This window comes from Alosa sapidissima, chromosome 17 (assembly GCF_018492685.1).
Source record: "Alosa sapidissima isolate fAloSap1 chromosome 17, fAloSap1.pri, whole genome shotgun sequence".
NCBI lineage: Eukaryota > Metazoa > Chordata > Actinopteri > Clupeiformes > Clupeidae > Alosa > Alosa sapidissima.
In genome coordinates, this window is record NC_055973.1 from 12,264,860 (window position 1) to 12,284,912 (window position 20,053).

At 46.5% G+C, this 20,053-nt stretch overlaps 2 protein-coding genes across 23 annotated transcripts in view; both read left to right on the forward strand.

Annotated features, from left to right (window-relative positions):
* Window positions 1-11,915, forward strand: part of LOC121688377 (dnaJ homolog subfamily C member 13) — a 50,211-nt gene extending 38,296 nt beyond the window's left edge. For all 7 annotated transcript variants that reach the window (XM_042067915.1, XM_042067910.1, XM_042067914.1 and 4 more), the window contains 23 exons: window positions 163-364; window positions 576-691; window positions 807-885; window positions 1,135-1,270; window positions 1,607-1,791; window positions 1,961-2,035; window positions 2,178-2,297; window positions 2,502-2,912; window positions 3,648-3,761; window positions 3,951-4,067; window positions 4,463-4,640; window positions 5,785-5,876; window positions 6,214-6,313; window positions 6,557-6,631; window positions 6,740-6,852; window positions 7,122-7,291; window positions 7,530-7,572; window positions 7,709-7,882; window positions 8,297-8,476; window positions 8,675-8,815; window positions 8,999-9,142; window positions 9,371-9,470; window positions 10,590-11,915. In XM_042067915.1, the coding sequence (XP_041923849.1) occupies window positions 163-364; window positions 576-691; window positions 807-885; window positions 1,135-1,270; window positions 1,607-1,791; window positions 1,961-2,035; window positions 2,178-2,297; window positions 2,502-2,912; window positions 3,648-3,761; window positions 3,951-4,067; window positions 4,463-4,640; window positions 5,785-5,876; window positions 6,214-6,313; window positions 6,557-6,631; window positions 6,740-6,852; window positions 7,122-7,291; window positions 7,530-7,572; window positions 7,709-7,882; window positions 8,297-8,476; window positions 8,675-8,815; window positions 8,999-9,142; window positions 9,371-9,470; window positions 10,590-10,687 (3,163 nt within the window). In that variant the 3' untranslated portion in view covers window positions 10,688-11,915. The remainder of the gene's footprint in view (window positions 1-162; window positions 365-575; window positions 692-806; window positions 886-1,134; window positions 1,271-1,606; window positions 1,792-1,960; window positions 2,036-2,177; window positions 2,298-2,501; window positions 2,913-3,647; window positions 3,762-3,950; window positions 4,068-4,462; window positions 4,641-5,784; window positions 5,877-6,213; window positions 6,314-6,556; window positions 6,632-6,739; window positions 6,853-7,121; window positions 7,292-7,529; window positions 7,573-7,708; window positions 7,883-8,296; window positions 8,477-8,674; window positions 8,816-8,998; window positions 9,143-9,370; window positions 9,471-10,589) is intronic.
* A 707-nt stretch (window positions 11,916-12,622) lies between these two features.
* The window catches only part of scrib (scribble planar cell polarity protein), an 85,038-nt gene continuing 77,607 nt past the window's right edge, over window positions 12,623-20,053 (forward strand). For 9 of the 16 annotated variants that reach the window (XM_042067922.1, XM_042067923.1, XM_042067930.1 and 6 more), the window contains exon 1: window positions 12,624-14,114. The gene's annotated coding sequence lies outside the window, so the exon portion shown is untranslated. Of the gene's footprint in view, window positions 14,115-20,053 lie in introns of all 16 variants that reach the window. The other 7 variants (XM_042067916.1, XM_042067917.1, XM_042067924.1 and 4 more) reach the window with 2 other exon arrangements.

The window sequence follows — 20,053 nt, forward strand, 5'->3', positions numbered from 1 at the left end:
TAAATTATTAATGAGGAGAACATTTCAATGTTTATTGTTCATTATTCGCACCCGATTCTTAACTGTGTGTGTGTGTGTTAAATCATTAATGAAGAGAAAAATTTAATGTTCATTGTTTACACCTGATTCTCAACTTTGTGTGTGTGTGTGTGCCCCCTCTAGGCGGATGATGATTGAGAAGATTGCTGCTCACCTGGCTGACTTCAGCCCTCGTCTTCAGAGCAACACGCGAGCGCTCTACCAGTACTGCCCCATCCCTGTGGTCAGCTACCCTCAGCTGGACTACGAGCTCTTCTGCAACATCTACTACCTCAGGCACCTCTGCGACTCCACACGCTTCCCCAACTGGCCCATACGCGACCCTGTACGTAACGTGTGTGTGTCTGTATGTGTGTGTGTGCATGAGGGAGTGAGTTAAGCTTTACTTTTGTGATTTAATGGGGCAGTTTTGACAAGATCACTGAGTGCATGCTCGAGTCTACACTAGACTACAGATTTTCTCTTTGTTGTCAAGCAGTGATGCACAGCATTATATGCTAACTGTTGGTGTGTGTGTGTGTGTGTGTGTCCAACAGGTGAAGCTGCTGAAGGACACTTTGGAGGCCTGGAAGAAGGAGGTAGAGAAGAAGCCTCCCTCTATGTCTGTGGACGATGCCTACGAGGTGCTTAACCTCCCCAAAGGACAGGGCCAGTGAGTAAACGCACACATACACACACACCTCTTATTGTTCCCGTCACACCCTCTTCTGTAATCTTAATCCTGTTGTAAGCTCAGCAGACTCAGCAGTGTTATGTGTCCCCCTCAGGCACGAAGAGAGTAAAGTGAGGAAGGCCTACTTCCGCCTGGCCCAGAAATACCATCCAGACAAGAACCCAGAGGGCAGGGTGAGTGTGCAGAGCTGCAGATCTCTGTGTGTGTGTGTGCTGTTGTATGGATTTGTTTGGTTGAGTTTAGTGTGTGGACTTGCATTCTGCTTCTACTTCTCTTGCACTTGTGTGTGTGTGTGTGTGTGTGTGTGTGTGTATATGCAATGCATGTTCACAGAAGGTATTATGAGAGATCTGTTTTGTTATTTTGTACGCCATCATGTCAAAGGGGAACTAACTTCTCTCATGGACTGCTGCTGTTCTCAGGACATCTTTGAGAAAGTGAACAAGGCCTATGAGTTCCTCTGTTCCAAGTCGGCGCGCATCGTTGATGGGCCTGACCCGGAGAACATCATTCTCATCCTCAAAGCCCAAAGCATCCTCTTCAACAGACATCGCCAAGGTCTGACACCACCCTTCTGCCATCTTCTTCTTCATAGTCACTTTGGATGCTCTTGGCTCCTGACTATCTGTGGTGTTTTTTTTTTTAAATGGAGGCATTTCATATATGTGATATCAAAACTGTTGCTCATCACACCTCATGGAAAACACTTCACCACATAATTAGAGGTTGTTGTTGTGGCTAAGTTAGTATTAGTAATGATTGATTGTAACTTGTTTGAATCAATCAGCTGCAGCAGTTGTGATTGACTGCAATAGTAATAGTTAGTAAGTTAGCTTGTTTTAGTTATGTTTGTGATGATTTACTCAGTGAGACTATTTGTGTGTGATCTATTAGAACTGGAGCCCTACAAGTATGCCGGCTACCCCATGCTGATCAAGACCATCACCATGGAGACGGGTGACCAGCAGCTGTTTTCCAAGACGTCGCCCTTATTGCCGGCGGCAGCAGAGCTGGCCTTCCACACGGTCAACTGCTCCGCCCTCAACGCTGAGGAACTGCGCCGGGAGAATGGCATTGAGGTAGAGTCGTCAATAGTGAAACATTGTTTACCTTCTGAATATTTCATGAGCACACATGAGCACTTCAGTATTGAGCGTTGTTGGACATGTCAATTGGGATATCCACTAACTGCCACTACCCATAATGCACCTGAATGCCTCTTTCTTTCTTCCTTTCTTCCCTGGGCAGATTTTGCTGGAGGCGCTGTCTCGTTGTGTTGCCGTATTGACCGCCTCCAGCAAGCCTGATGACATGGCTGTCCAGGTACCGTAAAACTCACTAGCTATAGCGTCCCACATTGGATCATTAATGCCCTTATCATCAGTGTTCTGAACAGCCTATAGCGGATCTCGAGTCAGTACTACAAATTGTGTGTGTGTGTGTGTGTGTGTTTTTTGTTTGCCAGGTGTGCGGGCACATCTGTAAGTGCTACAGTGTGGCGGCTCAGTTTGAGGAGTGCAGGGAGAAGATCATTGAGCTGCCCAATATCATTAGGGACGTCTGTCATGTGTTGTTCTACGGCAAGGTAACGCTAAAAACAACTTTGGTACTGATAAAATGTTGAGCTTTTAGGTCATAGTTTTCAAATAATCGCAATCTTTGTAATCTTATTAGTTCTCTGCTCACCCCCCCCCCCCCCCTCTCTCTCTCTTTCTTTCTCTCTCTCTCTCTCTCTCTCTCTCATTCTGTCTTTTTTCTGTTGTTTTTTCCCTTCTTTCTGTCTCCTCAGGGCCTGCCTCGCCTGGCCTCCCTGGCGGTGCAGTGCGTCAGCTCCTTCGCCGTGGACTTCTTCCTGCAGACGCACCTGTACCACGCCGGCGTGCTGTGGCACCTGGTGCCGCCGCTCTTCAACTACGACTACACGCTGGAGGAGAGCGGCGTGCAGGCCAACCAGGACACCAACCAGCAGGAGGTGGCCAACAGCCTGGCCAAGCTCAGCCTGGTGTCGCTGGCCCGCCTGGGCGGCTACGGCAGCATGGCGGCCATCACCGCCGGCACGGGCGACCACGAAGAGGGGCAGCCCAACGGCCTGGACGGTCCCGGGGGGGCGCCGCCGGAGAACCCTACCGTCCGCAAGAGCCTGGCGGCCATGCTGACGCCCTACATCTCCCGCAAGCTGGCCACTGGAGCACCTGCGGAGGTGGGTGGAGAGCGACGCTCGGATGTTCAGTGTCTGCACACCTGGGCTTGTGGTCTGGATTGTGTGGCCATCTTGGGTCATTCATGTCTTATGAAGAATGGCCTTCAGGACTTGTAGTTTGTAGTCAAGTGAAATTAAAAGCAGATGACGCCCTGTTCTGTATAAAAAATTGCATCACGATTCGTTTTTTAACTCAACAAGTTGTAATCTTTACACATTTTATGTTTTGCTGATCCACGGTGTATACATTTACAATATTGCAGGGTTCCCACGGGTCTGGGAATTTCTGGAATATCATGGAATTTTAGAAAGTCTATTACAGACATGGAAAGTCAGGGAATTTTATAATTTCTGGGGCAAAGTAATGGAATATCAGGGAATTTTGTTGTAGCAGTGTATCATTTTCATACAAATATATTTCTACACAGAATTTGTGTATATCTGCTTATTAGCTTTACTGCTTGGTTGAGTAGCCCAACTGTGTTTATTCAATGCCCATTTATTCATCTCCCGCTCTAAAAAAAGTAAAAGATTCTTGACTGCTACGCGGGTGCTCTGAAATCATTAGTCGGTATATTGTACCATTCATTATATAGTAAGTCATAGAAATTTAGTTTTTTGTCAGGGAAAGTCTGGGAAAAATCATGGAATTTTACATTTGACTTAGAGTGGGAACCCTGTTATTGATATTTAAGGACTATATCTCTGACTGATACCTCTCATGGCTGTGTTTAGGTGCTGAAGCTGCTCAACAGTAACTCGGAGAACCCATACCTGATCTGGAACAACGGAACCCGTGCAGAGCTGCTAGAGTTCCTGGAGGAGCAGCAGGAGGGCAACATCAAGAGGGTGAGAGACAGAGAACCCACCTGTCACCCCACCCGTCATTTACCTGTCTGCCTGTCGACGCTGTCAGTGTACATACAGATGCTCATGTAAAGACCAAACACCTATGAGGGCGTAAAGGTCAACAGGTGAACAGTCACTCTACTGTTCCATCCAAAGCATGATTCATCGTGTTTGTTTTTGCTCCTGCAGGGCGAGTGTGATAAGAACTTTGGTGCTGAGTTTGTGTTCAGTGATCATGGCAAAGAGCTGATCGTTGGAGAAATCTTTGTTCGTGTTTACAACGAGCAGCCGGCCTTCCCTCTGGAGGTGAGGATTGCACAGTGTGTGGTACTATCCCACCGCTTCAGCATCTAAAAGTTTTTAAGTGCCAGTATAGGCCAGTATCATCTTTTCATCTGTGTATCTCGGACTAATGTAAACTATTTCAAGTTAATGCATTTGCCGGAAGCTTAATTGAATTGCAGGAAATTTAGTTTGCTATAGTTGCATCTTTAGATTGACTTTCCACTCTCCAACCATTACTTAATGGAATAGCTGATTCAGAATGCTAATGAGTTTGATACACATTAGTGATAAAACGTGTACATCATAAAATGAATTATTAAGTTACAAGGGATGGTATGAATTATTGATGGATGGTCATTTACTCCATCGACCTGATGTGACCGGGGGCCTGCCCTGTATTGTTCTCACCGTCCCAGTACCCCAAGGCGTTTGCGGCCAGCCTGCTGGACTACGTGGGCTCCCAGGCCCAGTACCTGCACACGCTGCTGGCCATGACCCAGACCAGCAAGGTGGAGTCGCAGCAGCACGCCCAGAGGCTGCGCTGGGCGGAGATGGCCCTGGAGGCCCTCCGGAACGTCATCAAGAACAACCCTGGTCAGTCTCGCCATCATCACCAGTAGCACTGAATGGGATCAGTGGATCATAGCCATCATGTTTAATGGGCTGTATAAACAATCAATGGGAGCTGTTGTGATCTGACAAAAGAGGAGTCTCTTGAGAGTTGAGAGTATATTTATGAAATGTTCTAAGAAAGATGAAGCACAAAGCCTTAATCTTGAATGAAGAAGTAGCATTGAATGGGATCAGTGGATCATAGCCATCATGTTTAACTCATTAAGTGACAAAAACGTAATATTAAGTTTTCCCTTCCCATGCGTTGAGTGCCAAAAACGTAATATTACGTTTTTTAAATTGCGAAACTAAACACTCTAACACACCTTATATGTGATTTTGGGAACTCTGTGATGAATGGAAATGAAATATATGACGATCAAAAACTCATGAAAACGCAATCTGGACATTTTATCTGGACATTTTATCATAACTCGGTTGCCGCTTTGGGTCGAATCAGTGACGCATACACGTCAGGTCAAAACCAGGCCATTTTCGTGGGTCTATCACTAGGTGGCAGTCTCGCCAGGTCTCGCTGATCACTTCCCGGAAAGTTTACCGAAGTTTACAGGCAACACTTCATATTTCATGAAAGACGTTATATCTCCATTTCTAGAAAAAAAACAGCGATTTTGATGAAAACTAGCCACTGTTTAGCTTGGGGATTTCTCAGGAACAGAGGCGTGTAGAAATACACGGTTTGCACCCACTGAGAGCTTAAAGTCTCAACTTTTAAACGAGCCATTGTATGTGTTCATAGCTATAACACAGAATATGCTGTGGCTGTACAAAAATCATCAACAATGGTCTAGATTGCTGGCACTCTAGGACAAAGCTTCCGAAAACAGCTTGGCATTCAATGAGTTAATGGGCTGTATAACCAATCAATGGGAGCTGTTGTGTTATCTGACAAAAGAGGAGTCTTGAGAGTTGAAAGTATATTTATGAAATGCTGTAAGAAAGATGAAGGACAAAGCCTTAATCTTGAATGAAGAAGTTGCTCTGCACTCTAGAGTATCTATCAAATAGTTGCACAGCATCCAGGAATAGTCGTGATGACTGCTAGAGGAGGACAATCAGTTTGTAATAATCTTGTGACCTTGTGTCTGCCCTTCCCCACCCCTAGGCTCAGAGACGGAGTGCATTGGTCACTTCAAGCTGCTCTTCTCCCTGCTGCGGGTGCACGGGGCAGGCAAGGTGCAGCAGCTGGCCCTGGAGGTAGGCATCTCACTGTCAATCACCTCCCATCAGGCCTCCCCAGTCAATATATATACATATATACACAATGTGCTTAGTACATATATTCCATATGTGTATTAAATAAGTCAGTTATATTTTTATACTAAATAACATAGTGCCCTTGTATTCCTTATTCATTTTCTTCAGTCTGTTTGGTAGGATTGAGTAAGCCTACTGAATCTTGTGCGTAAAGAGAAACCTATGAACAAACAGTTTTTGCACACAGTACACATACAGTGTTTGTAACCTTTTGACTGCGGGTAGTGCTATTAAATGTAGTTAAATAACAGTGTTCTCATTGTTTTCACTACCAAAGGTTATCAACACTGTGACTTCCAATCAGGACTGCGTCAGCAACATTGCAGAGTCGTTGGTTCTGTCCAACCTGCTTGTGCTGCTGCACTCCCTGCCCTCCAGTAAGATTCCATTCTGCTTTTAGCATGCTGAGTGCTAGTAGTGCTGTTGGATTGATTGAAACTAGGACACATTTGTTGTCTTTAGCATTAACATCAAAATGGGATGTGTCCCCAGTGTAATTTCATTTCTCTCTCTCTCTCTCTCTCTCTCTCTCTCTCTCTCTCTCTCTCTCTCTCTCTCTCTCTCTCTCTCTCTCTCTCTCTACATAAGTATTCATTACTCTGTTTCCTTTTGTTTACTAGGCAGACAGCTTGTTTTGGAAACCCTGTACGCACTCACCTCCAACACTAAGATTGTCAAAGAGGCCATGGGCAAGGGTGAGCACACTTTCCTCTCTCTTCTCAGTTCCTCTCACAAAAGGCTCTTCCTGTCTTAATGTATTCACACACTGTGCTTTTAACACTTTCCCTCTCGTCCCTCCTCAGGTGCGCTCATCTACCTGCTGGACCTCTTCTGTAACTCCACTCACCCGCAGGTGCGCTCGCAGACCGCCGAGCTCTTCTCCAAGATGACCTCAGACAAGCTTGTGGGACCAAAGGTCAGTTAATAGGATCGGAACAAAGGTAATGGTGTTGTTGAGGGTCCTTTTGGGACTGTTTATCCAGCGCTGTTTCTGAAAGATTTATATATTGTAAGATCCAAAGGACACACAATAGACATCAAACGCCTGTGTTCTCTAGTACCGCAATTGTGTTGTAGCGTTAGTAAGACTTTTTTTATTGGAAGCTTTAATTCTTCACTTCCTATACTTCTTTTTTCACAGTTCCTTCATTTCTTCTTTGCTTCCTGTCTCGTGTTTTGTCTCAGGTGCGTCTGACTCTGATGCGTTTCCTGCCGGGTGTGTTCATGGACGCGATGCGGGACAACGCGGAGGCAGCCGTGCACATCTTCGAGGGGACGCACGAGAACCCCGAGCTCATCTGGAATGACGGCTCACGCGAGACCGTCTCCACCACTGTCAGAGAGATGATGCTGGAGTAAGGACCACATGCACACACACCCCTCTAGCCAACACTCCTTGAAGCCATTTATAATCATCTACTGTATAGCTGGATACTTCCGAGCACACACACACACACACACACACACACACACACACACACACATTCATATATGTACAATCGTAGGCAAAAGCATAATGCTTTTTTTATATATTTAAACTTGTTCTGATTTATTTGTGATAAAGCATCCCCTCTTTCTCTGATTTCTTCTCAGGCACTTTAAACAGCAGAAAGATAACCCAGATGTCAACTGGAGGGTATGTTTGCTTTTCATTTATTGGCTGTGGGGAAAACATGACTGTAATTGCCCTACATAACCGTGTCAATAAGAGAAGCATTGTGGTGTTAATTGTGTGTGTGTGTGTGTGTGTGTGTGTGTGTGTGTGTGAATAGCTGCCGGAGGACTTCACGGTCCCTTACGCAGCGGGGCAGGGGGAGCTGGAGGTGGGAGGAGTCTACCTTAGAATCTTCATCGCTCAGCCGGGCTGGGTGCTGCGCAAGCCTCGAGACTTCCTGGTATCCCTACTGGAGACCCTCACCACACTGCTGGAGAAGAACAACCCCAACGTGAGGGGACACACACACACACACACACACACACACACGTTCACATAAAAATGCACACATACACAGACTTATGTCGAAACACAAGTGCTTGTGAACTCAACACATGCACACAACCAAAGACAGATCATTAGTCTACCATGAAGGACGCTAGGAAGCTTACAAAATTCTCTTTTTTCTCTTTTTTTTTTTTTTACTACTTGTAATGTTGCTTACGTATATAAGTATGTATAAGTATATATACTCTTGATCCCGTGAGGGAAATTTGGTCTCTGCATTTATCCCAATCCGTGAATTAATGAAACAAACAGCATTGCCTGAGTACAAATGAGTGTAGAGAAGCCATACAGCATTGCTGCTGCCAGACTCATCACAGCATTGCTGTTTTCGTCATCTAATTTGCTTTGATTTCCTTAGGGCGAGGCCTTGGAGACGGTCACCACGGCAGCAGTGTGTTTATTCAGCACGCAGACGCAGCTGGCTGATCAGGTGCCTCCTCTGGGTCACCTGCCGCGGATCTTAGCCGCACTCAACCACAAGAACAATGCCGTTCCCAAGAGCTCCATTCGCCTCATACACGTGCTGTCTGACAATGAGGTATTTACACACACCTAGACATACTTAGAATCTCTCACGCACACACACTCACACACACGTCGTCACAATAAGCAGTCATGCCGTAAACCACAATGTGGATTATATGTAACATTTATTAAATGACAATGGCATGTTTTTTCTTCTAGTGTGTGTACTGTATGTTCTTATCTGTGTGTGTGTGTGTGTTCTCCACTGTAGTTGTGTGTGCGCTCCATGTCAGCTCTGGAGACGATTGGTCCTCTGATGAGTGGGATGAAGGTGCGGGCCGACATGGCTGGTCTGGCCTGTGAGGCCCTCAACCGCATGTTCCAGAAAGAGCAGACTGAGCTTGTGGCTCAGGTAAGACACAGACACGTATGAATATTCCAGTACAGTCTAACACAGCTAACAGACAACAGCTGGATCGACACATGCAAACTTGACAATCACACGCAAGCATACACTCCTGAAAAGATGGCTGATACAAGATCCAGTTTGCATTAGATATAAAAATCAGTCGCCTAACTCTTTGTGTGTGTACAGGCCTTACGGGTGGAGCTGGTGCCCTACCTGTTGCGTCTGCTGGAGGGGATCGGGCTGGAGACGCTGGACAACCCCTCAGCCATTAAAGCCCAAATCGTCAAAGCCCTCAAGTCCATGACCAGGAGCCTCCAATATGGAGACCAGGTACTAACCCAACACACACGCACACACAGTCTTACAGGATACTAAAGCCCTCCAGCCTAGATACTTGGGAGGCAAGAGAACACACACACACACACACACACACACACAGAGACACCATTTCCAGGGATGCCAGAAAGCCATGTATACGGCATGATGAGTACGGTATGTGGTAACACGTATGCAATTACTATGCAATTGCAACATTACTAACAGGGCCATGTTTTGCAGGTGAATGATATCCTTTCTCGTTCCACTGTGTGGAGTGCCTTCAAAGACCAGAAACATGACCTCTTCATCTCAGAATCGCAGGCTGCTGGATACCTGACAGGTAGAGATGCAAGCAAACGCACACACTCCTCACTCACACGCTCAAACGGACACACACAAGCATGTGATTCCCCTTTAACATTTGTGATTCTTCTGCTTAGCTTTAATGCTGCTTGGCATTGATTGCTTGAACCTGCTTGTGCTGAAGTAGAAAGTCCTTTCCATTTCCTTGTCTCTTATACTCTTCTCTTGTCTTCTTCTCAAACTCCTGTGCTTTACTTTGTCTCTCCTCATCTTTCCTCCTTCGTTTCCTTCTCTTCCTCCTCTCCTCTCCTCTCCACTCCACTCCTCTCCTCTCGTCCTCTCTTGGGCGTCTTTTCCTCCTCAGGTGTGTCCACTCCCTCTCTCCTGGCCTCCAGCAGTCCCTTGCGGAGTGGGCTGTAGTGGGGTATGCTGGGCTCTTGTTGCCCTCTTCTGTCTTACTTTAACACAGGTACACTTCAGCCTTACCCCACCCTTCCCACCTCTCTTCTAGCTCCCACCTTTTCTCACTCATTTGTCATGTTCCGTGTTTCCCATTTCCCATGTTCCACTGCTGTGCTGCACGTCTACTCCACTCTCATTCGTTTTCACAAGCGTCCAACAGGAGACAGATCCTCATCACAATTCCTCAAAGCCTTTCCAATTCATCCATGGCCATTCTTTCTTGTTTGTACTTAATTGTGTGTGTAAAAAACACTGCATCCTCCATCATTTCAGCATCAGATTTTGCCATTAAACTGATTTTTAGCTGACTTGTTTACCTATTCAGAACGTAAATCTGACATAAAAAATCTGTGCTCACCGTGAGACTCCAAACATCACACGACCGAAGGCAAGCCGTACTTGTGACCAGTGGTGTATTCTAGTTCAAAAATAGTCTTTTGCAAACAGTTTGTCACTCACAAACTGATGAGGCTGATGAGTTCTTCACAAACATACATGGATACTGAACAAAGGGTTAGAAGCTACCATTGAAACTTAACAACGTGGAATGTTTATGCGAATGTCTTTCAATTTAACCATCCGTATTCACCTTGAATAATCACTTCTGTTGAAAGAATATGAATGCACCTCTGAGCACAGTAAAATGTGTGTGATCTTGTTTGCTGATTGTCCATTTGATGGGTTCTGTTCACAGGTCCAGGAGTGGCAGGCTACCTGACTGCAGGTACTGGAGCCACTGTGATGCCTAATGTCCCTCCCCCGGTGGACAATGATGTTGGAGACCTGGGTTGAGCACACGCCTAGTCCCCCTCTGCTCCCACCCCGACTGTAACCTGCAAAGACGGACACTTTGCCGTCCACCTGCCGCCCTGTTCACCCTCCCAAAGTGACACTTAAAAGACAGGCTCAGTCGTCAGCCCTCGAGTAAACAATAGGAAGGAGGAAGAGGGGAGACATGGAAATCCATTAAAAACAATACAAATCTGAAAAGGCAGGCAACGGAGAGGGGGCTGTTGATGCGCACCTCACCAAATGTCCTCAAAATGTCCACCACATCTTCACAAAATGTCTGCCACCAGACACCGCACTGGTCGTCTTCAGTGATTACTTAACTCTCTTTTAACTTTGTCTTGTCAGCTTCCTTGTCTTTTTGTTTGTTTGTTTTATGATTTACTTGAGCTCTTCATGTTGTTTTCTCTCTCACCCTTGAAGGAAGGAAAATAGTTTACTTTTGTATGAGTATATTTTTTACAATTGATTTTTGGTTTCTGTGTGTGGAAAACGAAGACCACGAAAAGACTGAGGAATCATTATCATGTCTGCGTCTCCACTCGTCTGCCCTCTCCTCTTCCTCCAAGAGGACAGCCTCCCTTCTTACCCACATGACCACTGGACAAGCGCCAAACATCTCATCCCCGAGGCTTTTCCACCGAGCTCTCCCTCATCTACGGACCTGTCCGATGATTATCGCTTTTCATGATTTTTTTTTTTTTTTTTTTTGAAGACCTTGTTTTATAGTGTTGTACAAATGTGGTTTAAAGAAAGCTGGGAAGAACAAAAAAAGGAGCTTACAGGATAACCAAGTGATGCGTCATCATGAACCCAATCCCCCCCCCCCCCTAGATGACACGGCGTTCCCTCGGACATCTGCTCTAAAAGCAGGCGGAACGTAGACACCAATCTCTTTATCTCAATCTCACCTGATTCGAATTGTGAACTTGTCCCAATCACTTTCCCCCTTCTTCCTTCACAATGAAAAGCTTTTCGTGAAAATCTTTTTTTTTTCTATGCTGTTTCTTCTCTCCAGGACGCAAAAAGCACTAGAATATTTATGCCCCCTTGTGGACCTCTTACGGACGAGTGAATGACTGATGGATCTCTTAATGACTAGTGCAATTTGTGAGATGTTCTATGTAATATGCCGTATATAAACTTTCTATATTGAATGTACATTAAAAAGAAAAAATAAATCTGTCACACTTGTACATAAAATTTTAAAAATAAAAGGGAACTCACAATGTGTTTTTTCCCCTTTTCATTTGAAATCTACATTGTGTGTATGTTATCATATGTTGATTATGATTATTTGCTGAAACTGAGTAAAATAAGGCTGGCATATTTGAATTGCTTATATTAGGCAGCTCAAATAATTTCAGTGGCACTTCCACTTCAGTTACAATGTCCCTTTGAATCGCAGTTTCCTGGTTGGCACTTTCAAGTCTGGCTTTGCATTGTAGCCTCTCCAGTTAATATTGCCAAGTAGCTGTAATGTATCCAAAGAATCGTTTTGATTTTTGGAAACGTTACTCCAGTAGTGTTAAAAAAATATTGCCATTCAAATAAATGTGTTGTTCCTGACTTTGCAACTCTGCGAAAGAAACACTTGTCTTGACTTATGACTTTGTGTCATACCATTTCAGTGGAACAACATATTACATTCATAAAGATAGGGATGTCTGGTTTGCTCCTAATTGTAATCATGATTTAGTGTTACGTGGATTTATTGTTACGTGGACCTCTTATGCATAGGCTACATACATCGTACATACATCTTATACTTTTTGTAAACACAACATTTAAATCAGACAATATATTTTCTTGCATGGGGTTCTGTTCTCGGAAATGTCCTGTACAAACGCACAGAGGCGTTCTTCTCTAACGATGGTTTTGTCAGGAAGCAACCCGCCAAACCCTTTGAGGGCGCTGTCACGTGAAGGGCGAAGACGCCATTGTACGTGCGAGTAAGGGCGGTTGGTTGGCCGACGAGACGGCGATAGATCCACAAGCCAAGCGAGTCACAATAATAAAGGCGGAGTTGGCAGGGGCAGTCTGAACTCGACAACAGCACACCTCAACTCGGCTTCCACAGGCAGGCAACTCACCGGCGGATTACACTACATTTGTTTAGTTACCAGAGGTGTAACAATGGAATGTTGACCAGCTATATGAGTAAAACTAAAACGGAGAAATTACTCGTACATTGCGCACGTCACCGCGGACTTTGCGTACGAGACTGGCAACGGAGAGCTACAAAGCCGGCTGTGCCGTATGGTTGAGAGCAGCCCAGCCCCCAACGAGTCGGAGTGGCCTGCTCAAAGGAGAGGGAAAGCTAACTTAGCTGATGCATTAACTTACCCTGTTGCTGCATCTTACTGTTCGGTTTAGGTTTTACCTTGACATCATCTTTTAAAAGGGATTTTAACGCACTATGTCGTAAAAAGTTGGACTGTTGTTTCATTTGGCTTATAGCCTTTTAAGAGACATCTGCAGGTTGTTTTGTGTTGGATAACGTTCGCGTACAGCGTTGATAATAACACTGCTAGCCGGGTAGCTAGCAAGGTAGCTAACGTTATAGCTACGTCGTTTCAAATTAGCTAGATTGTCTCAAAGCTGTGCACTACATTTAGAGCAACAGCAGGTTAAACATTTAATTCCAAAACGCAGACACATGATTCCTTTGATGACGAATGATACTGGTCATTGTACGCGTTAGTAGACAGCTGGTGAATGCGCTTTTGTGAATTTGCCATATACCTCGCTTGGCTTTCCATTCTCGTCAGTTTAACATTAGGATTTGGCTGTTGTAACGTGAAAACCCTGGTGTAAGGATTTTAAGGCGATATTTTGATCTTTGTGTAACTGTTAGTCAATTTAACCGATGCTGTGAAATGCATCTGTATACTTGTGCAAGGTCTGTGTACTTTACAAGATCTTCGTCGCATTTTAACAAGCTGGTTAACTTACTATCCAAGAGGGAGTTGATCTGATTGCTCGCTTTTTGCGCTGCAGCATTTGAGCGCATTGAAGTTTCTGGGAGTAAGAACTGGAATCCAAAAAATAATTGAAGTTTAAGTGGAGTTGTGTGTCGTTTAGATTGGTCATCTGTTTGTCTGTGTGGGGCTAAGGGCTGTATTGGGACTCTTGCATCCTTCCTAAACCAGCCGAGCTCCTCTGCGAGACCTTCTTTACTTTCGCCCTGATCTCTGCTCTATTCCGGCTCCTCTCTCCGATGTGGAGTGTCTGAGTTTCACCGGCAACCTTTCTCCCCCGGAGGCCGGACATGCTGAAGTGTATTCCACTGTGGCGCTGTAACCGCCACGTCGAGTCGGTGGACAAGCGGCACTGCTCCTTGCAAACTGTCCCCGATGAGATCTACCGCTACAGTCGAACCCTAGAGGAGCTGCTTTTGGACGCCAACCAGCTTAAGGAGCTACCCAAGGTAAGTCCCTGCTTCTTTCGCTGTATATCTTTGAATGGGGGACATTGAAATACCTTTGTGGGGTGGTGTTTGAATTTTACTGTGAATATACTCTGAACGGCGTTCTTATGTGAGTAGTCTAGTCGTGGGTCTGCAGAGGAAATCTGGAGCTGAGCACACCGTAGCCAGTTTCCCTCGCCTAGAGAAGGCCTGCCTGGAATGGTCTTCACACCTCCTCCCACTCTCGCATGGTGACAAAAGCCCACTGCAGCGGCATGTCCTCTGTGTATTTATAGGAGATGGGGGGTGATTTGGGTTCGGCCTGCTCCCCACTGTAGTCTTTTGCCTTTGTTTTAATGCCTTTCATTATTGTGCGGGCACTCTCCCCATGTCTCTTGGGCTCATGCATACGCTTAATAGCATTCCAGGGATTCAGTAATTGTCACCAGAGTGTTGTGCTGCTGCCATTGTGGTTTGTGGCAGGACAAGAAAGATATGATGCCAAGGAGTAATTTTGATTGTGTCTGTGTGCGTGCGTTCGTGCGCCACGTGTTGAGAGCCCTCACTGACGTAAGCTATGAAACATCTGTATTCTGAAAGGGCAAAACTGTCCGAGCATGGTAGCACCCATATAGATACTGCTCACTGTGTTGTTTCTCGATTTATTGCACACTCTAACAGTTGGAGCCACTGGATCTCTGTCCGGTTCTGACAGCATTTGACATATAGCTTGATGGATATGCTGGATATAGGTGAAGTGAATGCAAACGTAAAGAAAGGTTGCAGATGTCCTTACATAGATTATGTTCATATCCTGTTGTGGAATCAGTGGAGTTTGCCAGAGGTTAGCAGTGAAGCAAATGGGGTTTAAGGAGTGAAGAGAGGGCCCATTACACAGAAGCTGATGTGAAACTCAGTTTCGCCAGCAAAAGAGAGTGTGCATTGTGCTTACACTTTAAAAGCTTTGCTCCTTGGCTTTTCATTTGCGCTCTCCAGTGAGGGCGTTACTGTGTGTGTGTTGGGGGAACAGTAGTGCTGAGTTAGCGGCATGGCATTGTTTATGATCACACTCTGTAGTACAGTGTAGGGACAGAGAAAACACATGGTGGGGGATGAGAGAGAGAGAGAGAGAGACAGAGACAGAGACAGAGAGACAGCGGACAAGAATATGCAGATTGCCATTAGGTAACATTTGTCTGCAACCTGTCTTCACTGAATCTCTGAATGCATGTGATGCAACTGCTCCTCACATGACTTAGGCTACTACACTTGTCCACTAATGACTCTATCGGCCAAGAGCCTCTGGGGCTGGGCTTGTGACCTTCCCTCTGCTAGGGAGGATCTACTGTGATGCAGTAGCCTCTCAAGGCCACTAATTTGCCCAGACAGAGGCCCCTTTCTCCATATCCCCCTTCTTGGCAGTGCCAGACCCCCACCCTCCTCCAGCGGCTGGATGCAAACGAGGGCTGACAGGGTCTTTGCTGTGTCGAGAGTGCCCCGTGCTGCATGCAGACAGCCGGCATATGGTCTCCAGTTGGTCCTGCGGCATGCTGGGAGCTCGGCATGGCTGGGCTTGACCATGGAGTACCACTCGTGTGGTGGTGCAATACTCTTACATCCGATGCCCGTTGTCATTGCACTTGTTTAGATTGTGTGGAGACACGGCTGAGTTCACACTGGGAAAAGGGCAGTTTACTTAATGTTAAGTAACCCTAAAAGGTGAAAAGTCTTTCTGAGATATTTTGACTCCCTGGGCATAGGACCGTGTGGCCCGGGCTGAGTAGCTAGCTGGTCATCGGGGGTGACATATGGCACAGCTCGAAGTGTTGGAGGGACCGTGCTAAGCAGCTTACCCCACCTTCACCCCTCATGAGAGCTGTGCCTGAATAGATGGTGTTTTGTTTTTTGTTTGTTGTTCTTTTGTTTGTTGTTCAAATGCCTCAAATGAGATTACATGGAAAGCACCCCCAGTATGGATTTATCCAAATTTGGGTGTTGGCCAGCTTAAATCTCAGCCATGTGCATTTCACTTGGACATTTCCAAGAGACAGTAGGCTAGCATTCAGAACAGACTAGGGTGACTTCTCTCCGATGTTCACAACCCCATGAAGAGGAAAAGTAAGGATGTCCTCACCCAGTTTTTCAGCTTTCTAAGAGAAGCAGAGGGTAGCAGATGACCGCCCATGTGTGGGAGGTGAAGAGTTGAAGAGAGGGAGGTGGGTGATTTGTGCAGAGATGACCACTGGAGCGTAGGGCTTAGCCAACCACACTGCCAGACCCTCCGCTGTGAAGAACAGCCTCTTTCAGGCTCCAGGTCTCTTGCATGGCCAAGAAGCACTCATGTGTGCTCTCAGGGTGATGTTTCCGGCCAGCCGACCATCCCAGTGTCCTGTTGAAATGGTGTGTGTGAATGAGTTTTTATTTTTTCTTTCTTTCTAATTTTCATTTTATTGAGTGAAATTTGAACTGGACGATTTGCCCTCCTCAAGTTGCTGTAGAACAACAGCTACCACAGCAACCGTCTGCAGCATCCACTCCGTCGCCCGTGGTCACCAGTCCGTCGAGTAGTGGTCACAGTGGGAGTTTACATGAGCTCGAGTGGCCCCGCGGGCGTATCTCTCTGGGAGCAGGTGTGGCCACGGTGGTCTCCGGGCGGCCTGAGCAGATGGAGCTTTAGGGCGCCCAGAGTCTTACGGAGTTCACCCTGGATCCATCCCCACCACCAGCCTCCCCGTCCACCTGGCCTCTCTGAAGATTAAGTCAGCCATTGTTAGTAGGAGCTGGTTATCGCCGCGGAGAAACACTCTGACTGACCTGGGCTTTTGGGAAGTTTGGTGGAAGAAAAAAAGGACAAGCGTGACCCATAAACAGAAATTAAGGTCATGTAGCACAAAAAAAAGGCACGCTGAGTAAACATGGTAAACGGCACCGCCCCTCAGGGAAATGAGATTGTGGCAAGCTCAGGACTGAGATCGGGACTCAGCTCTGTCGAGTTAGACGCTTCTCTTCCAACGTATCAAAGAGGAGTGAGCAGGAATTCCCCCTCAGTGTCTCTGCCTCACTCACTCACACACACACACTCATTACACAATGCTCTAATCTGCAGCTCTCTTTAATGCTCCTTTTGTGTAGTCCCTCAGCGCACCAGCTCCTCTGAGGACTCTCTGGCTTTGCCATGGCGACGGCAAAGAGGGACGGGGGGGGGGTGGCTGGCTAACTGAAAGGTATTAGCCCCGCCTTTATATTGGCCTGCTGCCATGGTTACCGTCCGCTCTGGAATCACAGATCTAGGATCTGTTTGTCCCCACAGCTTTCATAAAGCTCACTATTTCCAACAGGATCTGAAACCCTTCTGTGTCCCGTGGTAATGGAGTACTGTCCCTGTTTTCCCTTTAACTCTCGTAAAAGGAAGTTGCCATGTTAGACTGTAGTAGAATGTCTGCTCAATAAATGATTGGCCGTGAGGATGTCACACTGGAGTGGATGGATGCCTAAAAGTTCCCACTGGAACAGTCGGCTCAGATGCTGCCAACCTGGAGGATGGATTTGCAATCCTCTGCTTTTAGGGGCAAGAGGAGGAGACAAGGAGTGAGGACAATTGGGGGGGTGGGGGGGGGAGAAGAAAGAGGAAGAAAGATCTGATGGGAAAAACCATGTAAATGGACCATGTTCTTTTTTCAGTTCTTCTGAAGAATTAAAAAAAAGTCCCTGGGAACTCCAGCTAAACATAGTCAGAGAGAGAGAGGCTATGAGGCGGAGAGAAAGGTGGTGTTGGGGTGGGCCAGTCGTGAGGAGGAGAGGAGAGGCTCATAAGGGCTTTGACTGACGAGGCTTTGGTCTGGTGACAAGTTACATAGTGGCCCATTCAGTGGCCTGACGGCCCCTCCGGCAAACCACACAGATTAGATGTCAGGGCTGGCTGTCCGGCCCTTTTGTTTGCTCTGTGTGTTCTGCGATCCGCGGTCCGTGCTGGCCTTGGCCCTGGAACCACACGAGGAGGCCCAGAGGGCCCGCGAGCAGAGGGAGCCACTCATGTGGATGTAAACAACTGCAGCACTGTGTGTGTGTGTGTGTGTTCTGTGTTTGTGTGTGTGTGTGTTTGTGTGTGTGTGTGTGTGTGTGTGTGTGTGTGTGTGTGTGTGTGTGTGTGTGCTGTGTTTGTGTGTGTGTGTGTTCTGTGTTTGTGTGTGCGTGCGAGTTGGGAAAGGGGTGCTGAAGTCCGCCGTTCGTTTTTTCTGATCACACTGAATGCCAAGGTCGCCTGTGTCTGCTTAAACTAACAAAGTTGTTGTACCGTGTTTGCTTTAGGGCCTGCTATGCTTACACAGAGCAGGATGGACTCTGTATGAGTGCTGCCATGATGACAGTAGAAGACTTGAACAGTCACTTGTGGTCCCCAGTGCTTCATCTCATGATGAACTCCCGTGCCAGGCTCATGTTTATTCAAAGACCTAGAATATCTGAAAAAAAGAAAAAAACAATCAGACAAATTGCGTTTGCATTTTCATGAAAAGTGTTCCATTGGCTCCTAGATCCCATATTACCTCCCTGAACATTCTGAAATGGATCTGAAGTTTTCAGTCCTCAAACAGCTGTAGTGCGCCTCTAAAGATTTTTCAGGCCCCCTGTGCCTTGGTTTTCAGTAATAGCCTAGATGTGCAACTGTGACAAACTGAACAGCAGATCAACATAAAGGATGAAGGCGTGTCCCGCTGTCTGCTGTCCGCAGAACAGGTTCCTGAGCCAGCACCCCACCCTACTAAGTGTCCTCTCCCCGGATCAAGTGTCCTGCAAACGCAGACACACACACGCTTAGTCATTCTCACCTGAGCCCTCAATTATTTACGCTCGTTGTTGCAAGTTCAGCATATTTCAGATTTGGAATTTGCTGAAGTCTTTGCTGATGAGGTTGAGAGAAGTCTAACTAATAGATGAGCACTCCAGTGAAGGTGAGACTGTGAGCCCTTCCTCTAACCTGGGATGTGGCGCAGACGGCACTCGGATGAACTGACCCTGACATTAGATGAGCAGAAGTAAATCTACATCAGATGTTTTCACCATATGGCCATGGCATCAAAACTTGCTGCAGTGCGTAGCGGCAAGAGGCTACATCAGCAGCAGCACAGGCAGCTCTGCCCTCGGCCATCTAGAGTGAAGAGGCATATCTCAGGTGTGTGTTTGTGTGGAGGAGAGGGAGATGAGATTTATGCCAGTCAGTTGACCTGTGAGTCACACACACACTTACGGAGTTGTGGCTCGCGGGAGGGTGTGTCACTGACCCACTGCTACCCAAATCATGCATCATATACACACAAACACACCACACAGCTCTGCAAATCAGGCCAGCAGTCTGAGATTGTGTGTGTGCGTGCGTGCGTGCGTGTGCATTCATGGGTTTGAGCAAAATGGGTCATTTCCCTTCTAAGTCATATTTTGTATGCATGCTTTTTTCCCCTCCTTACCCTTTAATTAACAGCTTATTACTGTGTTTGACTACACACACACAGCTACATACACACACATGTGTGCATGTACACACACAGCCAACAGACCCTCCCCAGCATCCAAGCGCCTGGGGGGAGATTAGCAGTCCGCTCGTCTGTGAAAACACACACACACACACACACCTACCCCTCCCTCCCTCCCTCCCTCCCTGCCCTCTGATGCATTATCCATGGCATCTGACACAAGTGTTTCCTGCAGGGGCCCTCTGTCCTGGGGGCCTGTCAGTGTGCACCGGAGAGAGTTCATGGAAGGTGTTGAGTGTGGATGTCTACATCAATTCAGTTGTATATGCTGGTATGTTTAAGTCCATGATGGCTTCATATAGGCTAGAGTTAAATTTGAAACCTCGAAATACAATGCGCAATGTGTCTTCTCTGACCCCAAATGACACAACATGAATGACCTAATATGCAACCCATCGGCCATATCAATGTCAAGCTTAGTGCCATTTCACC